Below are 25,291 nucleotides of genomic sequence, written 5' to 3' on the forward strand. Positions count from 1 at the left end.
CCTGTTATCAATATGTCAGACATTAACACACAGCAGTAGAACAAAACTTCCACTATATTTGCAGCAGAATGATACAAGAGCAAAGCAACTTAGACATTAGCTTAATCCATTTCATCCATTTAATCTATCCATTTCATCTCTTTAGAAGCAGCTTTCATATAGCCTTAAATAATTTATGGTATATAAGCTCTATGCATTATTTTCAAGTGACCTTTAGCAGAATATCGTATCTGACTATATCAGAATAGCTACTAGCAAAACATAAAGCTACTGAGTAAGCATTCACAAATTACCTCTTACAATCCTAAGGAGCATGACTTTTTTATTCAAAACAGTATTTTGTGTGAGCATTGAGATTTAGAATTGCACTGCTTGCTACACAAACTACTTCCCAAACCCTGGGCTATTGAATCTTTGGTATTTTGTATTTTGACACCTAGATGAACAAAGCTTATATCTTACAACCCAATACATGAAACCCCTGTTATAATATAGGTCTCTTACTATAATTCATCAAGGGAGCATTCAAAATTAAAATCTGATATTTCTTTGAGGTAGAACTTCATTATCTTTTCTTGTAATATTTCTAATCCCTGACAAGGTGGGGCCACAGGGTTTGGTAGCATTCAACTGGAAAAAACCACCAGACTTTCATGCCCACACCACAATGTGTGCACCACAGTTCATCTGAGGTTGCACAGAGCATGGTCTCTGACATTTGTTCTGCCCGGCCTTACAGTGTCATTTTAATATGCATGATACCTGTATTAATACCCTAAAGTCGTTGTGTCTGCACAGATCTACTCAACTTTTCCATGAGAGTTGCCTTGCCTAACACTGCTGCAATCACAATTATTGATCTTTGCAATCATCTGTATCATGGGAGCAATGGATGACACTCCTACCCTGTAGCTCTGGGCTCGAGCCTCCAGGTGTCTAAAGCTTCCTGAGCATCCTGTCCAAGTGTTGGGTTGCACTGAGCTCTGGAATGAGCCTGTCACCTCCTCACGCAGGAAACTCAGAAACAAGGAACATCAATCCAAAAGCAGCAGATACAGCACAAACACGGGCTGGGGTTTCAGGTAAAGGGCCAGGACCTTGTGGGCTCTTGTACTAGACTCCATGCGCAAGGCAAAACAGAGGATCCCAGCAGTGAAGCAGCCTGGAAGCAGCCTGTAATGCCATCAGTGCTGGTGAATGACACTGAATGACACTGTGCAGCAATATAGATCACAAAAACAACTTCCTTCTCTGTGGGTAACTAGATTAATTAAGTCACCTCACTGTGTCTGGGCTCAGGCATGTGCACACATGAATATGCTCAGGTGTGCACAAGCACTTTAACAGGCAGTTCTCAAAGGAACTAGTGTAGAGACATAGATGCATATATGCATATGCATATATGTGTGTCTCTTCATAACTCTATCACTTTTGGTGAAGCTACACCACCTTGCAGCAGTGAGAGGGCCAACTCCTCTCCTTTTCACATAAGGCTACATCTGGAGGTGGTCTGCTTCTGCAAACAGTAGAGAAAGAAAGTGGGTGCATTTCAACTTTTCTTAACTGTGCATGTGCAACATATTTTCTTCTCACAGCAATGATGACTAATATATGGCAGCTGAACAGCTCCTCATGTAAGGTCTAACAACCATTAGGGAGACAAGAAAGAAGTTGGAGGGGAGATCAAATACTAATACAAGTAATGGATAACTAGCTGAAAAGAAGTTCTGAACAAGCAAGAAATGAGTGTGTTGAGTAGGTTAGAAAAGCACAGAGGTAATTCTAATGTAATCTTTGTGTTTAGGAATGGTATGCATGGGTGCACTGTAGGTGCACAAGTCTGATCAGACTTCAGATCTTATTAAGTTCTCAGCTCCTTTCTGCCCTGGGGAAAAACGTAACATCAATAATGTGGGTGATGTTTTGAATGTGCCCTATATAATGGGCTTCTTTAGGTTGGAAGGTACCTGTAAGACCATAGAGTCCAACTGTTAACCCAGCACTGCCAAGTTCACCACTTAACTATGTCCCCAGGAGCCACATCTATGTATTTTTTACATACCCCCAGGCTGGTGACTACAACACTTCCCTGGGCAGCCTGGCCCAGTGCTTGACGAGGAAACCTTTCCTAATATCCAATTTAAACCCCTCCCTGTCACAACTTGAGACCATTTCCTCTTATCCTGCTGCTTGTGACTTGAGGGAAGAGACCGACCCCCACCTGGCCACAGCCTCCTTTTAGGCAGATGTAGGGAGTGATGAGGTCTCCTCTGAGCCTCCTTTTCTCCAGGATAAACACCCCCAGTTCCCTCAGCTGCTCCTCACAGGACTGGTGCTCCAGACCCTTCCCCAGCTCCATTGCCCTTCTCTGGACTCTCTCCAGCCCCTCAGTGTCTTTCTTGCAGTGAGGGCCCAGAACTGGACACAGCACTCCAGGTGTGGCCTCAGCAGTGCCCAGCACAGGGGGACAATCCCTGCCCTGCTCCTGCTGCCCACACCATTGCTGATCCAGGCCAGGATGCCCTTGGCCTTCTTGGCCCCCTGGGCACACCCTGCCTCATGTTCAGTCACTGTCACCAGCACCCCCAGGTCCTTTTCCAGGGAACAGCTTTCCTGCTGCTCTGTCCCAAGGCTGTAGTGCTGCCTTGGGCATCAGGCCCAGGGAAGTTGACTTTAGTCATGGGGTGGATTGTGGTGATGCATCCCACACTCCCTCATCAGCCACACTATAGTCTGAGAAATCTCATTAGTCCTTGGCCTTGACAAACAGCACCTGGGCTGACCACTGTCTGCTCCCAGGAATTAGTGCTGTCTAATAAGGACCTGTTTCATTAACAAACTGACTTGGAAACTTATTTTTCTTGCCTGAATAACAACCCAAGTGGAATAATATTTTTGTACTTGAACATTCAAAGAAAGTTACCGACTCAAATTGTGGCCGTAGAAAATTACTATGACTAAAGCCCACTCTCTTGTGACCCCATAAACAGCAGTCCAAAGTGAGACCTATTCTATGTGAATATGAGAATCTAAAATGTCTAAATGGTGTATTTAGTATAAATCAATAAAAAAATTGTTACACATTTTCTCAGTTTTAATATTTTAATAGTTCACAGTGTTAGTTTGAAAGACAAATTGCAAAAAGTCAGAAAGAGCACAATTCCCAATGCAAAACAAACCAAGTGCAACAAGCTTTCATTCCAAAGCATGTGCAAAAGGCAGCTTTATTTTCTCGAATGTATAGAGCCCACTTCTAGCATTTTGCTTTTTCTGGGAAATAATGACGAACAGAAGCGGAAAAATGAGGAGAGAAAAGCAGAGTATCAATAGGGAAGGAAACAAAGTGGGATAAAAAAGAAGGATATACTTAACCTCCAGAATCTAAGAATTGTTACGAGGATAACCTACCCAAGTCATCCAGCAAGAATCTCCCTTTTCAAATGATCCCTTAAAGGTTGCATTATTTTCATTTTTACCTGTCTCAAACATGCAACTCAGAATATGCAGCTTTCATACGGCTGCTAAACAATTCCTAGAGAGGCCCAAAATATCTCTGCATATGCTTATTTTAATATATTGTGATATTAAAGCAAACACAGAGATTTAAGGGGGGAAAATGCTGTGATGGGATCAGTGAGTTCTGAGCCTGGGGAGACAATGTAGCTGTGAGTGAGAAGTCTAGAACCAACTGAAGCAGCAGAAAAAAGCACTGACCTAACCAAAGCTTTGTCCTAATTTCAGAGTATGACTTATCTAAGTAAGCAAGGGCTTTTATAAGAGCAAACATACACGCATTTCATCTTGGAGCACTGTGGCTGAGAAAGTGATCCAGCAAACATGAGAGGTGGAAATCAGTGTTGCTGGATAAGGAACCATTTGCAGAAATTGTTTTTCCATCCTTTCTTGGCAACGAGAGGAACATTGTTCTAAGTTAAAGCAGCTTCCAAACGATAGAAAAAAATCCCAAATGCAAAACTTTACACTGTTTCCCACAAAACAATGCAAATAATAGCCACTGGATCCAGGGAAAGGCTCAGCCTCCTCATTCAAGTTTACAATATATTTTCCATTTTTCTACTCCTCTTCCTGCACAGAAAGGAAAGGCTTTCTAATCCTATTTGCATTTGTCTCTCATTTTTCTATCCCCATAACTCCTGTATCTTTTTTTCCTGGAAGAAATCTGCATTTGTACAAACTACAATCTTGTGCAAACGAGACTGATGGCATCCAGCCTCTAAATACTGTAAAAATGATTCAGAGTCTTAAAATTACTATATCCCCCATATGTGACATACTGAACATCCCCTAATACACTTTGACTCTCCATCTTTTTAAACCTGTTATTTAGCAGAGTATTTCAGTAAGAGTTTTACAATAATGGCCTCTTTCTTGTTAAAAAATTAGTGTGATTGAGTGTCTTACGCAATCAGCTTAATTGCTGATTTGTAAAATGGAAACTACAATTTGATTTATGACTTAACAAAATAATAAAACAAATCACAAAAATTATACCCTTCATGCAGAAATACCTAATCCTAAATCAATTACCAGAGAATATCTGGGAAGATTTTACAGACAGTGTCTTTTCATTACCTCCCTAAAAAAATTAATTCCTAACTCAGTCCTTATTCTAACACAAGATGACATATTTAGTTGATTTTTTTTTTCAGTTCAAAATATCCAAATCTCAACTGGGAAATAGTTTTAAATTGAAACAAATTAGAAGCAAAGGAACAAGAGGATAAGAAGTTACCCTTCAGTAAGCAGTTTTTAAGAGCAGGAAACAAACAGGAGAAACAAAAACAGCACAAAATGCTGAGGACTATTAAAAACATGAGAAAGGAAAGGAAGCAACATAGCAAGCATAACGCATTTTCCGAAATGCAGATAACATAGCAAGTATACTCCCATTAAAGACAAGAAACTGTAACCCAAACTCTTAATTCAAGAGTCAGGATACAAAAAGACAACTACTGAAGTCTAGAAAATATTTGTAAAACAAGAGAAACATGGCATATAAAACCAGATAAGATACAATCAAGGGAAATAAGAACAGGAAAGTAGTTGTTTCACGTAGCTGAAGGAAGGATTTGGCAGATTCTGACTCTGTTCAAGTCCGCCCGTGTTTCCCCATCAGAGCTGAGCCTTGGGAACTGGTTGTGTGGGGAGAAAGAGATGAGCTGCTTGTACTGCTGGATGCTCCTGCAGCAAACACAGTTTGTTTTAGCAGCTGATACAGGAGAACTAAGAAGAAATGACAAAAGCTGTTTCTTTTGCTTCACTATTGGCATGCCCGGTAAAAAAAAACAAAACAAAACAAATAAACCAAACCAACAGAAACCTCAAACATCCACACTGAAAGTGAACTCTGACTTGTACACAGTGTAAAAAATAACTTCACAGCTATTTGAAGGCAGAGGGTGTTCTCATCCAGATTAACTGAGATCAGCCACGTTAGAATAAGAATGCCTATGAGCAGCAGTGGCAAGGGGTATCTCACAGGTGGATTTTACGATGAAGTTTTCTCATGCTACTGAGCTTTGGGCAGCCTGAACATGTCCAGTGTTACATACGATTGTCCTGAAACATTTGGTTGAAAAGGAGGCAAGGTACTTGACTGGCTTTTGCATTCATCTGTACTGTGCTCTGGCAAGCTCTCAGAAACAAGAAATTCCCTTGTTTTAACTGAATTTTTAAGGTATGGATTGAACAGTGCTTTTTCACTGAAATCTTCCAGCTTTAAAACTTCTTCATCATCATTTTCTTCATTTTTAATTGGATTCTGTTGGGATCCACACAAATCATTTACCACCATTTCTATGGGTTGGACTTCCTTCGCTGGTGTCAAAGCTGAAGGCATTTGACTTCTGGTAAATTGATCAGAAATTACATAGGACATGGATGGGGAAAAACATTTAGCAACTTCATTCTCTTCATTATGCAGTATCTTCTCATCTCTGTTAGTTATGCCTTCTGTTTTAATATCAGTATATTCAGAAACATGGTTTTCATAATTTATTAGTAGTGATCCTTCCTGACTTTCTTCATGAAAACAATATTCCAAAACATTTATGTCTTCAAAGTCTACACTTTTACTCTGAGATGACACTCTCTTCAAAAATGAATTATTCTGTCAGTAAAAAGAGGTAAATTGGAGAGTTATAAAGAGTTACATAATGCACCAGGTCATTTTTTTAATAAATAAATTATTGCTATTTGAGCTCTGTTTGACTCATAATTTCAGACTTGCACTAATAAAGAGTTCACGTGCATTTCAGATGGGATGCAGTTACATGTGAATGAGTACTTTAAAAAGCAATGTTATTCTTTCCATCTGCTAAACACTTTCATATTAGGTTTTCTGTCTTTAATGAAATAACAAGTTTAAGTGAAGGCTCAGAATCAGGTTTGGATTGTGTTCCTCTTTTCTAGTCTAACCAGACATTTTTGAGAAAAAAGTTTAAATTCCATTACCCACAAATTACACTTTCTGTGTAAGCCTGATCAACTCCACTCTATTCAAATAAACATCAAAACTTCAATAAGGAATAAATATTCAAAAAATAGCAAGACAGAACTGTTCGTACAACCACATACCAAATCTTAATATATGTTGCAATACATTTTTTTGTGGAGAAGGGAGGAGGCATGAAGATGTGGAAACCTGATTTAATAGACTCAATATCCTGTGCAAATTTAATTTACTTTATTAAATGAACCATGTCCACCAATCACTGTGTCGCTTCAAAACATTACTTCTCAATATCCTATAAGAATTAGATGAATATACTTTATGAAGATGCATCTTCTCTATTGTTTTGGAATACTACAAAGAGCATTTTGCAGCACTTAAAAAGAAGAAGAGAATTCAATAAAGGTGGTGGGTTGATTCATAAAATGACTGAAAAGAAAAGGATTTATTTTCTCTCCATTTGATCTCTTCTTTAATGCATAAAATTCCAACTATTACCATAGACGAAGTAGGAGGCCATTCCACTGCAAGGCTCTCTTCAGGATTTGGTATATCAGGCCAGCAAACTTTTTTAAGCCTATAATTGAGAAAGGAATTATAGCCAAATTATGAAAGAAATAGATTATTAAAATAACATTAACAAATCACCAGAAATTCCAAATACTGCTAAGGTATCAAACTTTCACAAAGGAAGTCTTTTCTTTATTAACACAATGCTTTTCAATAAAGTTATTTTCCCATACACTAATTTTTATTACTAAAGATCTCAACAAGATCTTCTCTTGGGTTACAGACACATTGCAGAAAAACTATTAATTCACAAAAGCCATTTTTTATTATATTATATAAAATGTGTTATTATATTACTCAATTAAATATTATATGAAATAAGAGCATGCCAAAATAAGACTGTATGAAATACTGTTGTGATCATTTTTCAGGGTGTTTCTTCAAAAAGCCACCTCAGGTGAACTTTGCTCTGTGTCTGTAGCACTACACCACATTAGAGCTACACTGAGTTCCTAAATTGACAACAGATGAATGATCCTCACCCATTGACTCTGGGTAGAGAAGTAAGGGAATGAAAACCAGTCCTTAGCTTGACTTTTCACATAGCAATCTGATCTACAGAGGAATATAGACATTCTACTGCATCTCAAAGTATTCTTCAGAATCAAAAAATAGTTTTTACTTATTGTAAAAATTCAGTATACTCAACACACATGAAGATGTAAAAGGGATGGAAATTGCTTCTTCAGCTTTACCTGATGCTTCACTTGACAACAGTATTAGTTCCAGTAGCTTGGAATGCCCCAAAATAGCTCAGATTTTTAACCTTCTCATTAGCCAAACAACCTTGTCACTTTTCTTGTGAAAGAAAAGTGTATTTTATAACCTTAAAAAAACCCCTCACTGTCATCTTTGGAATGTTACTGGATCCCCGTGCTCAGAGAAAAAACTAAAATCTGTCAGGGGACAGATTGGATGAAAGGATGAAAGCAGATGAAAGGATTTTGAATCATGTATACATATAGATCCATACTTTAGGATCAAGCAACCAAATGTTTTCACACAGTGTAATTTCTAGGTTTTTTCCTTACTTCCTTGCAGCTCAAGGCAAGCATCCCAAACTAACAAGAGTCATATTGTTATAGGCAAGATAAGCAATAGGGGCTATGTGAAATATGTCCTAGTACCATCCTAGCATATTAAAAGTGTCTAGAAAGCTTTACTTCTTAGCATAATTGATTTTTCAGAAACTGACTCTGAGTTTGCTCTCCTCACTTAAATGACCACAGAACTGCAAATGGCATGTATGTAGTATTTTACATAAACTGATATAGTTGATATGTAAATCTGTTTCTCTAATTTATTTTGTTTCAATTTACTAAACTTCCTAAAATTAATACTTGTTTTTGGACTATAGCACATAAACTGCATCCAAAGTATAACCTGTACACTTATTTATTTGTTATTTTAATTGCTTGCTTTCTATTTTGACATTGGTTTTGAACACAACAAAGGCATTTACAAAATAAATTAAAAATCCGATTTTACAAGTTAACTTGAAGTTGCATTCAGTTTTAGACAGTAGAAAATATACTTACGCATGTTTTTTCAAAACACACGTTATCCAAAGGCCTATCAGACACAACATGCTTATCCCAACAGGTATACCAATAAAAAGGAGATCTTCTTTATCTTTACACAAAAACAAAGAAATAAAAACACTGATCAGTCCACATTGTCATTTCTTCAAGACAGCTGATTTTTAATATCCAAGTCACTTAATCAGCACAATTCTAAAGAGCCCTGTCAAAACTAGCCAAAATTACTCAGAATACTGTAGGATACCCATTCTGTGATGAGTCAAAAGGTGAGTATTTGGAATCCAACAAGCCACAGTTACTGAGCCAGAAAACCAGGTCATGACAAGACTTTCCAGGATGTTTTAGGAACAGATTTATCACATTTTAGAATTTCCTTTATTTAACAGAATCACATGGAAATTTAGATTGGAGGGGATACCTGTAGATCACTTCATGCAATTTTAAAACTAGATCAGGCTGCTTAGGGTCACACCATGCCAACCTTCAAAAGCAACCTAGGATGAAGACTCTACCACCTCCTGGTCACCTGTTATTCTATGCTCACCTAAATCTTGTGGTCAGTCTCACTTCTACCAAAAGTTACAAAAAGATAAATAGCAAATTAAGTGCAGGAGATAGATTTGAAATAATAATTAGATAGATAGATAGATAGATAGATAGATAGATAGATAGATAGATAGATAAAAATAAAATAAAACCACCACAAACAAACAGTTACTCTGACTGAAACATTGCTCAGATCTCTGAGCTAGTTTCCAAGTACCAGGGCATTTAGGAGTATACTAAGAACATTCTTCCAGAACTTGAAACGAGGGAATATCTGAGCTGCTGACCTGCTGCCATTATACAAACCTCCTTGTCAAATCTGGCTAAAACAAACAGTAGGAGATAGGCAAAGGTATCTCCCTGCACACTCACTGGCCACAACCTCTGCACTCAGGTAAGCTTACGTACCAGAACATGTGCAACACCATCTGTGGTTATGGTAAATCTCTCAGATGGAAAAGTCTACTTTTGAATGAACTGTTAGGCATCCCATCCCACAGCTGACAGCATACACACTGCTGCTTCCACAAACAACCACAAGTACTCCATAGCTTTACTGACAAGTAAATCAAGATTTTTGGGATTGACTTCTAATTCTGACAGGTTTTTAGTCTGTGAGATTGTCAGTGGAATTAAGTTAAATTCTACTACTGTGGCCAATTCTTGTTTTGTTCAACATTTTTTAAACAACAAACAGCAGTTAACAAATGCCTAAGCGACAATGTCCTGTATTTCTTACTTCCAAGCCCATTTTTTAAAATAGTAATAACTAACCTGTATTATTACTTACCCATTTTCAAAGTCTTGAAGGTTTTTTCCTCTCCAATGGTTCCACCAGCTTGGTTGCTTGCCATGATCTGAACAGTATATTGTGTATTAGCCTGTAAGGACTTCAGTCTGTATTGCAGAACATCAGGGTTCACTGTTTCATCTTTTTAGGAGAAGATTTATGTCAGTAAATACACAAAAGTAATGTTGTATCAGGGAACTGTACACTTACTTAGCAATTTCTAAAATAACATATCCCAAACTATTTTAAAGGTAATTTGAAATACAAAGCAATCTTACCAGTCCTTTAAAAGACAAAACCTATATTACTAAACAGTATTTCTCAGTACTACTTATAAGTTTGAGACAAAAAATCTGAATCATTATGTATTTACTTTTAAAAATAAATACAAATATTTTTGCTAATTATGAAGATAGGTGAATTATGATCTCCTGCCATTTATCACTGAAAACAGTGCTTTGAGGACTTCATTTCCTCAAAATAGTTGGCTCAGAAATTAAGAACTTCAAATAGTTTCTGTAGTTTGTGAAATTCAACTGTATTTCTACTACATGCAGTTGGACACTGACCATGCAAGAAAATGTCATCTATCAGCACTGGGATACCACCCCAATGAAGTCAAAGGAAAGCCAAAATCAACAGGATTTTTTTTCCAAGTTTCAAAATGCTTTTATGAATAGAACTCAGTGTTTCCAATATATTCTTCAGTATTGAAATTAATGAAATATGCTTCACCTTATAATTTTTTTAAGCAGGGCATGTATCCTATCATCCTTTGTCTACCAACAGTACCAAATGCATCTTCATGTAAGACATTACAGTCACTGAAACATTTTCTGGTGCATAAGGTCAAAGGCAACTCATTTCCTCTGTCACTTCTATCCAGAAACACGCAGGAAATACTTATGTTGCAATATGTCTCAAGTTAAAATAAGCTGAGTTTCTCTTAAGTCAAGGGAGGGAAACTGAAGTACTACTGTTAAAAGGTCATTGGTGAAGTGGACCTTGGCACACACCCCCACGTTCTACTATTATCAAGAACACGTGATATCAGAGAAGCCTCAAAAAACATCAGTACAGCACATTTTGACTTTAAATTCAACTCCCCTTCATTGGTATTTACAGCTAATTTTCTAAAGAAAATAATCTGAAGTCCTCATGAGGACACAGCCTGCTTTACATTACAAGTAATATGGAGAAATACAGCACTGTAACATGAGGCTCCATGTCTCACCGATGGCCCCGCACAAGGCAGTCAGCATTAAATTACTCAGAAACCAACATAGTAGGAAAAACAGTGTGCAGGTGACTATATCTGACAGAAATAATTAGCCTTCTCTTTCACATTTAAAAATTACCAGGAATACTCTTGCCGTGGGTCTGAACTGGATATCCATAAGAAATAAACATCATGGGATTTGTAAGTCTGCAAACTTTGCTAAAGAGATTGTGTCAGGTGCCCGACAACAATGATGTCTAAAAAAGGGAGGAAAAAAATCCAATCTGAAGCACTAAATGATCCAACTACTTTCTTCATAAACTATATAGGAAGAAAAGTTTAAGTCACCCAGATACTTTCCATGGAAGCTTCTGCTGAGAGTTAAACTAAAGAAGTTTTGAACAGATACCATTCACGGCCAGACTGTATGGACACTATTCCTGAGGCAGAGATTAGGAGTATGATCAAATTTATGGTATCAGCCTCCACACCAGAAAAGCAATGGTAAATCAAACACATCTGAAGAAACTGATCTAAAACAATGTCCAAAGAAACTATTTCTTGGCAGCTTATTTTACTGTTATTTCCAAATTTGCTTTTAATATAAAATTGACAGTAAAAATATTTTAATAGAAAATTTGCACCACTTTTCCAGAAGCTGAAGGCATATCCTTCCAAGAACACGCATGAAACTCATAAATTCACTGAACCCTTGTGATCTATGAATTTACACAGAATCTATGATTCTCCAACATATTTTAGCTCCTCTACTCCTGCCATTACTTTTTCTATTGACTTCAAAGGTGTGTCAAGATGGAAGAGAGACTGAAAATTTCATAACCGTGTTGAAAGTATTGTTGTTAATATACTTACTCAATTCTTTTCCATCTTCAGATTTATAAAATATTGTATAGTTAGTGATAAATCCATTCCTTTTAGCCTTTGAAATCTCATTCCACTTTATTGTAACTTCATTTTTCCCCAGAATGCCTGTATCAGCCACAGGTCCTTCTGATGGCTCTACAGAGAAGCATTATGAAATAGCAAAAGTAGTAAAAGAAGGAAGTCATGGTACTGCAGTGTTATCCTCCTTTGTTATTTTACACATACCAGTAACATTAGAGGAAACATATGCACAAAAAAATGTGCAACCTTAGTGCTCTGACAGACTCCTTAACTTTTCTCACTGTCTTTAATGTTGGAATTCTTCTGATAAAAATCACTCTCTTTGATGTTGGAATTCTTCTGAAAAAACTTCCCCTCATGTGTTCTGGCATTTACACAGTTCTAGGTGTTACTGTATTCAAATACCTTGAGAACATTAAAAGGCTCTATTGTTACAACATCAGGGAGAGATCGAGAAGAAGATCATCCTTTGTGCACTCATGGGGGGCACTCAGGTGCAAGACCACTGCCTTTGTAGAAGGTTTCTGGCGGAGCTGGGATTCAAGTGGCATCTGCAGCACCCCAGCATCCTCAGCCTTGCCCATCACACTGAACAAAGCCTTTCCACTTACACAACACCACCTCACATGCATTGCTCATAATTCTGAAGAAAGAGTTCTCTGTCTTGCAGTTTTAAAATAAATAACTTCCTTCCCATTCTCTAACAACCTTGAGTGTTGTCACAGCTACTTACAAACAGGAAAGCTTTGAAAACACAGTTCTGACTGTGTAATTATTATGCAAACGTAAAATACTCCATTGCCTCCCCCAGTAATTACTGTTCTTTAGTGGTGCACGGTACTGTGTGTGGATGCACATTTGCACAGACCTATTTAAGCACACACACACCAATTAACATTTTCACACAGAATCTTAAAATTACTAGTAAACTACATTCTTGTAGCTGGTTGTATAAATCACTGAATTCACAATAAACTACAAATAAAGAAACTTTACCCCTTCTCCTGCAAAACATTACTTCATCCATGGTTTCTATCCAATTACAAACATCATGTATTCTTATGGTTTTTTTATGTGCAAGACTATAAATATTTTATTATGTTATAAAATTTAACAAAAAGTATGCTTTTAAAACCAGCCATCTTATGAGTAGAATTTCCTCATATATTAAGACTGACAAATGTAATGAAGCATTAAAATACATTCAGCCAATCAATTAAAATTACATATCTAAATGAGCTTTAACATTGAAGACATAGCTAGTTTTAAAAATTCTTTCATGTTTGTAGCTATACTCTTTCCAAATGCTTTGTAAACTTCACAAAAAATTAGTGGGTGCAAGCAGCAATGTACCTGTATCAGAAGATTAATGTTTCTTATAAACCAATTTTGTTCTTGAACAGAACAGAAATAGGGAACCCTGAAACCTGGGGGGTTTTCCACCATTGTCATCACTTTTCAAATAATGATACTACCAAATCACTCAAAGATAATACATCCTGAGAAACGCACTACAACACATCTTTCACAATATGATTACATTAAAATACCTACTTTTTTCTTGGGCATAGATTTGTGTGTAAAATGGAGCTGCTACGTTACTTCCATAAACAGGATACACCGAGATGTTATAGCATACAAATGGTTTAAAGTTTTCTGTAAAGGAAAGAAAAGAATACTTACATACAATCTCTATGTGATGTTAATACAATGAAAATAGACTAAATCACGAGGAAATTTTAAACATATTGTCACCGACTATTTTCTTCAACTCTCTAGCAAGTGCAATATGCAATTATTGATTTGAATGCCCACTACTGGCTTTAACACATTTTTTTCATAGTAGTATTTTTAAGAGCACATGGCTTCTGACTCATTTTTCATTAGAAATAGTTTGAATGGGTAATTGTACTTCAACATCATACAACTTTTCTATGTGAATCCACTTACTCATCTCGAAACCCTCTATGGTTTTAGAGGAAGCCTCTATTTTCAAATAACCAGCATAAAATTACACTGGAAGCTAGTATTTTTAATTTCACATATCTTTATGTTTACTGCTCTGCAGGAGACAACTTTGTCTCATGCACCAGATTGAAAAGCAATGGGGTCTCCTACTCTTAACACTCAGGACCTGAGGGAATGGCAAGTAACTGTCAGAGAGACTCAGGCTGGATATCAGGAAAAGGTTCTTCACCCAGAGGGTGGTTGGGCACTGGAACAGGCTCCCCAGGGAAGTGGTCACAATGCCTGGGAAAGTTCAAGAAGTATTTGGACAATGCTCTCAGACACATCTGTGTCCTGTGCAGGGCCAGGAGTTGGACTTCAGTGACTCTTCTGGGCCACCTACAACAGAATACTGTATTATTCTATTATTTCTGCACTGATGTTCCAGTCATGCCAACTACTTCTAACGAGCCTGACTCAGGGATACGGCTGTCACAAGTGAGATGTCTCCAGTAGAACTTTATGTTTCAATACATAGTTCCAGATTCTGGGAATGAAGTTTTAAACTCTGAACAATCCAGAAGCCAAGTAATCAACAGGGTGCACCCACTACTCACAACAACTCCTATCAATTCTGAGATAACATATCTGTAGCTTTACAATCCCCAGAATAAAACCAGTGTAAAGGGTTTCCTAGATCATTCCTCTGAAGCTCTGCAGCTTGCTGAGCAAGAATAATGGCTATCAACAGACCCCTGCATTATATCAGCTTTCTGCTGCTCTTTTAGTCCCTTACACCTTATATTTACACCTTATATATAATGGCCATTATATATATACATTACTCCAGCTGGTTTTTGCTGGAGTAGAGTTAATTTTCTTGCCAGGGCTGTGTTTTGGATTTGTGCTGAACACGGGGTTGGTAATATAGAGATGTTATTGGTGAGCAGGGCTCACACAGAGCCAAGGTCTGTTCTGGTGTGTGTAATGCCATGGTGGTGAAGGGACTGGGGCTGCCTTGGAGGCTGGGACGAGACACAGCCAGGACAGGTGACCTCAACTAACCAGAAGGATATTCCAGATCATGGGACATCAAGCTCAGTATATAAAGTGAGGGAAGAAGGGGGGACATTTGGAGATGATGTTTGTCTTCCCAAGTCACCATTACGTGTGACAGGGTCCTGCTCTCCTGGAGATGGCTGAATGCCTGCCTGCCCATGGGAAGCAGTGAATTCATTCCTCGTTTTGCTTTGCTTCTGTGCATGGTTTTTGTTTTCCCTATGAAACTGTCTTCACCTCATGAGCTCTCCTGCTTTTACCCTGCTGATTCTCTCCCTGATCTCACTGGCAAGGCAGTAAATGAGCAGCTGCTGGGGCCTGGCTGCTTGCTGGGATCAAACCATGACAGTCCTTTTTGGGGAGCCAGGCAGGAGTCAAACCATTGAGAAAATTACAGATTTGATTGGTATGCACTAGACTGATCTCATAGCTGTTAGTGCTGCTCAGCCAGTGATAAGCAGGCTCCTATTCTTGCCACAAGGCTCGCTTGCCTGACTGGGTATTAGTTTAGTGATAGTGGGTGCTTTTTGCTTTTGCTACTTGCTGTAGTGCTGCACTGCTTAACACCTTACTGATTTGTGCCTGAGAACATTTTGCTAACAGCCATGGGGATGTGGCCTGGGCTGGCCAGGGCAGTACTGCTGTTTCTGTGCTGATGTACTGGACAGGCTGAAACTCCAGTGTGAACTTGAGTTGAAGGGACTATGATGTGTGAGTTCACAATGGAGCATCCACCTGCAGCCTGCGGAGGACTCCACACTGGAGCAGGTGGATGCCTGAAGGAGAATGTGTCCTCACAGCGGAGCCATGCTGGAGCAGCTTGTGAGTAAGTGCAGCCAGTGGGAAGGACCCATGTCGGAGAAGTTCAGTAAGGACTGTCGCCTGTGGGTGGGAACTCCCTGAAACAGGGGATTAAAGATTCCTTTGCAATTGGTAGTGAAGATCATGGTGAAGCAGCTGTCCCCCTGCAGCCCTTGGAGGACTATGATGTTCTTTCTCTAAAACACATGAAAGAACATGACTTTTTCCCATATTCTTTTTTTTTCATTCTAGATTTCTCTGCTAGAAGAGTCACATCAGTGACATCAGTCACAGGCCTCCCTACTGATATACAATCAAACCACAGAATTGCTTTAACACCAATCCTGTACCTTAATCTTATATGGGAGAAAACTCTACCTTGCATGTTGCATAAAAATTTGTAAGACTAAAAAATGCAATTACATTACCTGCAGAGATTTCAATAAAGCATGCAATAATACTGTTATGTTTGAAAATGGCCTGAGGAAAACTGGGTGAGTTCATCCTTGTTTGTTCTTTCCAATCTATGCATAAATACAGCTGTAACTTATAAACGTACTTTTGTTATTTTTCCACTCTGTAGAATTTGATACATATTCCCATGATCTACCAAAAGGGTCCATCTCCAATTCCTCATACCACTCAACCACATATTTGGTTATTTCTGGTTCAGAGGTTATCCATTGTACCACCACTTCTTCATTTGCTGTAGAGGTTATCACCATTTCAATCATCTGAGAGGCTAAAAATTTAACAAAAAATATCAGCAATTCTATCTTCATAAGCTTGAAAAATACATACAGAATTCAAGAACCAGTCTCTCTTTCAGAATCCAAATTTCACAGTGTGTAAAACTTAATAAACCAAGATACTACCAATTTTGCAGGTAGCTCATAAGCAATTTTGATCAAGATGACAAAGGCAATGTAACAGGAAAGCAAGTCAGCAATCTCAAGAATGTCACTGAAGCAAAGGTAAACCATCAGCCTGCAGAATAGAGATAATAGAAGTCTAAGTAAAAACCCAACCTGGCAAAGCAGAGGCAAAAAAGACCTGATGAAACAGAGGTAAAAAGAGATCTATCTGGTAGAGGGAAAGTACATTACAACATGGAAAAATAAAAAAAAAAAAATTGTGATGGGATGCAAAAGTGGATAGGGAGGTAGTCAGCCACCTCTAGTTCAAAATTACATTAAATCTACATATCCAGTTTTCTGATTAGAAATGGAATTTGATTGAGCGGTTCCAGGGGGACACCTGCACTTACATCATAAACAACTGATGTTAGAAGTGATTCAAATGTGTCAAATACAGCCTCTCTGTCAGGTCACAACTGGCAGCAGGATGTTGCAACACAAGGCTCAAAGTAGTATCAGAATTAAACATGAGAGCCAAAGAGCAACTCTTGTGCTAGAGCAGACCAGCTTCCTAACCCTTCCTAACCCCAGTGGGTGGGATGGGTACTCTGGAAATGCACATGAAATGAGAATAAACACAAGGCTTCTCTCCCTGCTGCACTAACACAACTTAGAGACTTCTATGTTTATATTTGAATGATGGTGTTGAATACTCTGCAATAGTGCCCTGTGGTAACTAATCTTATGAGCTAACAAAGGGATGCAAAAGAATTGGGTAGCATTCTTTAAATTTATTTGGGAGGTGCAAAGTTAGAAGAAACCCTAAACCAACAACAAAAAACTCAGAAAGTACTAGAATAGAAATTCAATAAAACATCACAAAATGTTAATATCTTAACAATTGTATCTCAAAACAAAACGCCCAACAATAATTGTCTATAGCAGAAATATGGTATGTGATGGCAAAATATGACAAGATATACATAGATACATATGACAGAAGTCCTTGGCACAATTTTGCTTCTACTGTATCAGACCTTAAACAGATGTCATGAAAATCACATTTCTATTAATGAGAAAAATACAACATTAAGAAATCTCACATTTTTCATCAGTGGATGGAATCCTCAAAATAGCTTCAGGAGACTCTCCAGCAGAGTTATAGGCAGTGACAGATATTATATGTGCCTCTTCATTTAAAAGTAAGGTGATGTTCTTTTCAGTAGAGTTGTTTGTCCTTTTACATGCAGTCTTGTTTTCTGGGAAATACTGTATTTTGTAGCCTAGAATTCTCCCAGAAGGCGGAAAGCTCTTTAATGGCTGTTAAAAAAATATACAGGAGTGTTTTGCTGTGTTATTTGCACAAGCAAAAATATATGCTGTATTAAAGATCAAATTACAAAACTATTATGCTGTATTTGGAAAAGTAAGGTATTGTCTTCAGGCCCATCTTCAGGACAGACAGTCATGATCATTTCCTTTATGGATTTCAAAAGTCAAATGCTGAGATTTGAAATGCAAAGAGCCTTTAGACACTTTGCTAGAAGATTAAAGTGAATTTAAACACAGCTTTGGTAAACTGGATTATTTAAATGCAGTTTAAGGACTTTCAATTAGATTTTCCAGTGATCTGAACACAATTAAATGCTCCCTTTCCACACAGATTAAAATACTCCATTCATCTATCATTCAGTAAACAAAAGCCTTTTCAATTCTAGTTTAGCTCAGTGAGCTTTTTTTTCTGGTAACAGCAAATGCCTCTGGCAGTTTTAAGTCCTACAAACTAAAATACTTAAATATAACATCAGGTACATGATACCAATATGATTATCAATTCACAAAAAAATGTATATACCTTCCACATAAGATGTACAGATCTATTTCTAGATGAATGTGAAGACTCAATTACTCTCCACAAATCCACTTTTCCTGGAGGAGCTATTTAAAGACAAAAAAACACTTTTGCAATTTATTGCTATATTAAAAAGGTATTTTAATATGGTGAAAAAAATCAAAAGGTTTCAAACATAGGGTTTAAGAGAAACTTACTAAAATTAAGTTTTCTCTTCTATGGTGCTATGCCTTTTTCCCCCTAATTAGGTCCTTCTTTCTTTCCATAAGTTTCCTGCAGCTTACTTTTATTAGTTAAGTTCTAGAGTCCCCTAGAAGAGATTTTCTAGTCTTGTTTTATAACTGGAATTTTGATTTCTCTACTTATAATTTATTTCACTGAACATACATGCTGCTCGACTTTTCTGCTACTATCTTACTTTGCATTGTTCAATCTCCATCTACACTCTCAATTTTCCCTCTCTTCACTGTCTACTCATCTGTTTTCTTTCTTAGCCCTATGTTGTTTGAATTACTTTTCAAATCTCCTCCAACACTTGCTGTTGTCTTTCTGTTTTCCTCTTCTATATTTAAACAAAATACACACATTCTGTTTAAGCAACAGGATTCTAAATTCAATAGAGGATAACATGCTGAAACACAGTTTTTCCCTACTAAATCCTAATGCCTCCAAGTATAACAGAAGAAAACTTTAACAGGTAGGCAGCTTACCTTTTTCTTCTGTGCTTGCGTTTTTCTCTCCACTCCATCCACTCCAAAATGCTGACTCGTTATTGATACACCGAACGGCAACAGCATAGTCTGTGGAGTCCCACAGACCTGTGAGATTACATGTTCCTGGATGCTTGAGAGAATTCAGTGAGACATTGACAAATTCCTGGAAATAGGTACATGAACAAAAGTTATTTGATATAAATTTGAGTGCAGATATATGACTTATTTTCTTTAAAAAAACACAAAAGATGCAGTTTTTGTGATTCCCACCTCACTCTTTGGGAGTGAGCAAACTCAAGATTGCTTGTTTCATACTTTATTTTTCTGTGTAGCACATTTGTTCTTCCTGTAAAACTCCAGGGTCTGAAAAACTTGATCCTAAACTAGGTCTCTACTGACTGCCCTGTGGCTTGAACAGTGTGCAGCTCACATGTGACTCCAGGGCAGCTGTGCACAGAAACCGCTGGAGGAATGCAGATCCCACTGGTGGGAAGCAAGTGGTTATTGCTAAAGCCATTACTAGAATAATGTCCCACAACAGCATCCTGGGGGAAGCACTGATTCCCCCACAGTTTGTGAGTCAGCTGGGTACTTGGTTTCCTGTCTTGTTTATCTGAGTTACAAGGCCTGCGGCTCTTAGCCATACAACAGTGTGGCCATGGGCTGTCCCAAAGATCATCAGCACAGGATTAAAATGAAAAGGCAAATAAAAAGACTACAAATTCTGGTACCAAGAGGCAAAAAATAAGATTAAACCTGTAAGTGGTGAAGGAAGATGGGAGTATGAAAAATAAATGATGTGGTATCTTTTCAGAAAGTAATGACAATGTGAGTCATTTCTTTGTCTTAAAAGGAACCTCACTCACTTCAACACTCAAAACAGGGCTAAAACACAGTGAAGAAATTCTTGGCTTCCATCACTTGAACCTTCAAGGAAAAGTGAATCAGTCCTGTAACAATACAGACTGTACTATAGCAATCTATAACAACTGCAATAAATGCAGACATCCACTTATATGAAGATCATAACAGGAAGTGCACTGCCTAATGTAACTGAAAATTTTAGTTCATTCTGATCTCAAGAAACTCACTGTCAAAAAATACCCACTTCTATGAGAACAAATTCAGGGCTGTCCAAACCACTGTAGGTGACAGATTCTGCAACAAATCTCCAATAAAAGGGGCTCCAAAACTATTATCAACCTCTGGCAGAACCTGACATAGAATTGGAGATACCCCATACTAGGTTTTAGTTACCTGTCAAAAGGTTGTTACTGATATTGCATTACAGTTAGAAATTTAGTATATGCAAGTACAAAAACAGGTCACATGTTTTTCACTCAGTAAAAACAGTTCACAACTAACTGTTTAGACTGGTTTGATCAGATGACTTTAAAGGCCAAGAAGATATCTGTCATTTGCTCAAACATTTTTTAGTTAGGTTTTCTGGGGGGCTGGTTTTGGGAGTTTTTTTGCTTATATGTGCTGACAGAGAAACAGCTCCTATGTCTTTACTAGTCATGGGCAGCTACCTTTTCTTCTGGAATGTCTGTGTGAAAGTGCAGGTGTAAGCTGAGGAGGCAAATGGACATAGAATGTATTTGATAGCAAAAAAACCAAACAGACAGGTGATTTCTAATGCAGGTGCTGAAAAATAGACACAATATACAATAAAGCTGTAGCCCTCCAAGGACTATGAGCATATTGGGACTCACAGCATACAAGTGGCACAAGGCCACCAGTGCCTTGGCTCCAAAGGGATAAACATCTCAAACAGATCTTTTAAACAATCACTAGTTCCATTTCCAATACCCCAACCAGACCTGAGCCATCATGCCCATCCAATCATCCTGAATATTATATCCTGAATGCAAGAAATAGTATGTCATATTTACAGTAATGATGCTTGAGAATGTGAGGATACTAGTTAGAAACATCTTTAATATCAGAAACTTTTTTATAGCTCCAATTACTACCTTGATGAATTTTTCTCTCCCAAGATTATACATGTAGTGCATAAAATAGTAAGATCAAGGCAGACATCCCAGTTCAATAAACTTGAAAAACAATCCAAGAAACCTGGCCAGTTTTTTAATTTGGAAGAAGAAATAGTAAAACTACAAGCACAATCCCTTCCATACTGAGAACCATAAGAACAGATCACCTGAAATATGCAAATAGTGGGGTTTTTTACAACAATTCCATTTAAGTGTCAGAAAGACAAACTAGGCAAATAACTTCCTTTATTTTCCAAAATTTATATTTTCATTCACTTTAAAATAAATTTAACATCATTCCATCTTAACCACATTCAAATACTGTGGTTCTGAATGGGTGCTGTTTTCAACAACAGAATGCAACGGAAAAAGAAAATATTTTGACGGACTGCATGTGTAATCCCTCGGCCTAGGGTCATCCCTCATCTTTACACAGAATAATATTTGAAGCTCGATATATACCAAAACAGTTAATGACCAAAAGAATAAGGACAATTAACCCTAGAAAACCAAACATTGTTCTTAAGATCATGCATCCCTGATAATATTCCCCTAAAATAACACGATTATAATCATTATTTCAAACAATGTGTTGCATTTTTTCTACTTAAATTCTTATGATACCAGTTAGTTCTTGTTTTATTTATTTAATTCCTATAACTCTTTGTCACAAAGAAATTAGCATGCAAAAGAAAAATTATGTAACTTACGGTAAAGTTTGAATACAAGTTTCTGTATTGAACCTGGCAAATTATAGGTTTGAGAGGGATAATCTTCTCAGGCATTTTCCAGGTTACTGTAAGTAACTGCTTTATACCAGGGATTTTTTTAACTGAAAGTATTTCAGGAGGGGCAAATTTTTCTAGAATGAAGAAACAAAAACATTAAGAGAGGAAAAATGCTTCTATAAAAGTCCAGAATTTCTCTCTCTGTGTTCTAAGAAGTTAAATCCTTATCCCAGTAACACACATCCCACCAGAGTATTCATGTGATGTTTATGTTATAGACATAATTTTACATATGGGAAGTTATCTGTGAGAGAAATTGCACACATAACTGACTTAATTAAATGGTATTTTGAACAACCTGGTCTAGTGGAAGGTGTCCCTGCCCACCCAAGCCTGTCTGTGATTCTGTGATTCTAGCACAAAACTGCTTTCAAATAGATGTGCAGATGTCTTTCATTTGTATCAACACTGAAAAATATTACCACAGCAGGGAAAACAAATGAAGCAGAGCTGGGATCTGACAGGACTGAACTGCAGATGAGGAAAGAATTCAGCTGAAAAGGATCTGAGGGGGAGAGAAGTGTGAAAGAGATGATGGGAATAGAATGGGCTAGCAATGAGAAAAGACATGACTGGCACAGAGAATGTGAAGAGGCACGAGGAGACATGGCAGGTCTGAACTCAGGAATAAAATATATGACTGATGACAAGTGTTGCAGTAAAAAGTAGTCAGTTATAAGGATTATTGATTAACTACACCACAAAAATGAACAGAGGAGAAGCACAAGACAGAGGGAGAAGAGGTAGACAAAATATTATTATTGCTTCTATGTGCAATCCTCACTGCACATAGAACAGGGAGGGTTTTTTAACATTCCTAACTAGAAAGTGGAATAGAAGAGCAAATTATGGATGACCCTTGAGAAATTAAAGTATCACTATTCATTACAGCCAGGTGTTGCATCGATATTTGGTACTACTCAGAAATATTAGAGTCCGAGTATCAATTAAGTTGACAAAAAGTTTTAATGTATGGCCTTTACTTCTCAGTAATTAAAAATTTATAATGGATGTATCAGACATTAGCTTAAAGAAATATTGTTGCAGTTAGATGTTGCAAAGCATGAAAACACCCTGTCATTTCTCAGCACTTCACGGTAAGATCAAGAAACTACTGAAAATTACTGCTGTAACACCAACCAGTTTAAAGAATTCTACAGGGAAAGGTCATAAATTAAATCTTTATTAATTCTTTTTAATTACCTATTTTTTGCAAAGGTATAGAAACACACTCTGTTAAGGATTCACCCAAAACATTTTTAGCTTCCACCTGAAAACAAAAATCATTACTATAAACATCGTGTCGTTTAGGAAATGAACATGACTCTGTTGTATTCTGGCAGGATATGGAGGAATTTGGAGAACTCATCCTAAAAAAGAGAAAAATTAAAGTAGTTAGGAACTAGACATTCTTAGAATAATTCAAACAAATTTTTAGATTATTAATTATATATCTTTGAGCTTGCAAGACTTTTTTACCAGTGAACATTTTTAGACAACATGTTGGTGCAAATGAATACCCTTTCCTAATTTCTCTGCCCCCTCGTACCAGTGCTTTTGCAGTCACATGTTAAACTCAGCTAGGGAGATACCTGGATTAAAACTAATGTTTAGATTTGGCTGGAAACAGTTCTGCAATCCAATTCACTTTGTGGTTAATAAAAAGTCTGTGCTTATATGGGAAGGCATAGTATTGAAATGAGCAGCTTTCAATGGCTCTTTCAGATTTTGGCTTCAAAAACGCAACTAAGTTATAAAATACAGAAACACCAGAAGTAGCAAGAAAGTTTCATATTTAAAAGGTGGAAGCCTAAAATGTCAAAGCTAAAATGGAAATAAAACTAAAGAGGTTTTCCTACCTTACAATTTAAATTAAAAAGATAGCTGTCAATAGTATACACTTGTACAACATGGACAATATCTCCTAGAGTCTGAATTCCTTCCCATTCTCAAGAATAACTTAAGGCATTTTAGAAATTTCTGCACTGAACAATATTACCTGAAGTCTTGGTTCGGCAGAAAAAGAGCACTACTAGAAGCAGCACTATAAAGGACAGATTGAGAAGTGCATCTCAGACAAATCTGTGCTATCACCTTCAAAATACTATTGGGATCTGCCTTGGAACACCACTGATTTCACCATTTTCACAGTCACTTATGAAAAACCAAGCCCCTAACCAATACTTAAAATCTAACAGAAATTGAAAGAACCAAGTATCTGTGCTTCAACACTGAAAAAAAAGCATGAGACCACATAACTTGTATTTGTAAATAGAAATCCCCAAGCAATCCAAAAGGAGAGCTCTGGATTTTTTCACTGAAATTTTATGACTCCAAGGGTCGCTAGGTTAAATGTTACTGGAGTCAAACAGAATACTGCAGTAAAGCAGTGGCTTAATGAATTTTGATGGGAATTTTTTAAAGCAAATGAGGAAGCAATCTTTTTTACACACTCAAAATTAGGACAGTTCATTAGGTAGAAAGTTTCTGGGAAACTCTCCCATAAAATGTTTTCATTCTCCATCTGTCATTCAACTTTCAACCTTATTAGTAATGTTACTTCAAAGGAACAAGTGAGTATCAGCTCTGATATAAATATTTCTATACTGAATATTGTTTATACAGCACACTAAAAAGGTATCAGACAGCAAGTATTTTCAACAATTACCAACCCCAAATTAATTGATTTAAATTACTGAGAAATGCCGAGACTCCAATCTCCATGATGATTTCAAGTTTTCTTTAAACGAAAGTCAGGACGAGAGAGAAAGAGAACTGGTTGTCACACCCCAGCAACCCATTGCCCAATATCCCTAGTACTTACAGTTTTCGGTAAAGAGTATAGTTCGTTGTAAAACTTGTTTCTCTTCCTGCATTCCAGGTACAAGTAAGGTTAACTCTATAGAAGTAAATGCAGGAGATATTTTCTGGCATGTCTGGACGAACTACAATGACAGAGGTTTAAAAAAAAAAAAAAAAAAAAAAAAAAAAAAAAACAGTAAAAATAAGTAACTTTATGTACACCTGATTTTGTTGGTCAAAAAGTAGTTATGGCAAACTTCATTTGTTATCTTCATAGCACTTCATTTTATCATCCCTCACTGCCCTCAGAACTCCTCATAAAACCAAAATGAAAACCACTCTTTCTTACCCTGAGGAGACAGTGAGATTTTCTTCAACTATTTCTCAGAAATACTGAGGCAGTAATTCTTTAACTATCATATATCAACCTA

At 37.2% G+C, this 25,291-nt stretch overlaps 1 protein-coding gene across 2 annotated transcripts in view; it reads right to left on the reverse strand.

Annotated features, from left to right (window-relative positions):
- Positions 1 to 3,095: 3,095 nt before the first annotated feature.
- The window catches only part of IL31RA (interleukin 31 receptor A), a 35,145-nt gene continuing 12,949 nt past the window's right edge, over positions 3,096 to 25,291 (reverse strand). For both annotated transcript variants that reach the window (XM_083883805.1, XM_083883806.1), the window contains 13 exons: positions 24,883 to 25,003; positions 23,262 to 23,428; positions 21,981 to 22,132; positions 19,271 to 19,436; positions 18,564 to 18,646; positions 17,812 to 18,028; positions 16,411 to 16,593; positions 13,599 to 13,700; positions 12,012 to 12,158; positions 9,920 to 10,060; positions 8,581 to 8,674; positions 6,971 to 7,049; positions 3,096 to 6,130 (listed from right to left, as the gene is read on the reverse strand). In XM_083883805.1, coding sequence (XP_083739931.1) covers positions 5,531 to 6,130; positions 6,971 to 7,049; positions 8,581 to 8,674; positions 9,920 to 10,060; positions 12,012 to 12,158; positions 13,599 to 13,700; positions 16,411 to 16,593; positions 17,812 to 18,028; positions 18,564 to 18,646; positions 19,271 to 19,436; positions 21,981 to 22,132; positions 23,262 to 23,428; positions 24,883 to 25,003 — 2,252 coding nt within the window. In that variant the 3' untranslated portion in view covers positions 3,096 to 5,530. The remainder of the gene's footprint in view (positions 6,131 to 6,970; positions 7,050 to 8,580; positions 8,675 to 9,919; positions 10,061 to 12,011; positions 12,159 to 13,598; positions 13,701 to 16,410; positions 16,594 to 17,811; positions 18,029 to 18,563; positions 18,647 to 19,270; positions 19,437 to 21,980; positions 22,133 to 23,261; positions 23,429 to 24,882; positions 25,004 to 25,291) is intronic.

The sequence above is a fragment of the Zosterops lateralis genome (genome assembly GCF_965231275.1).
Source record: "Zosterops lateralis genome assembly, chromosome: Z".
NCBI lineage: Eukaryota > Metazoa > Chordata > Aves > Passeriformes > Zosteropidae > Zosterops > Zosterops lateralis.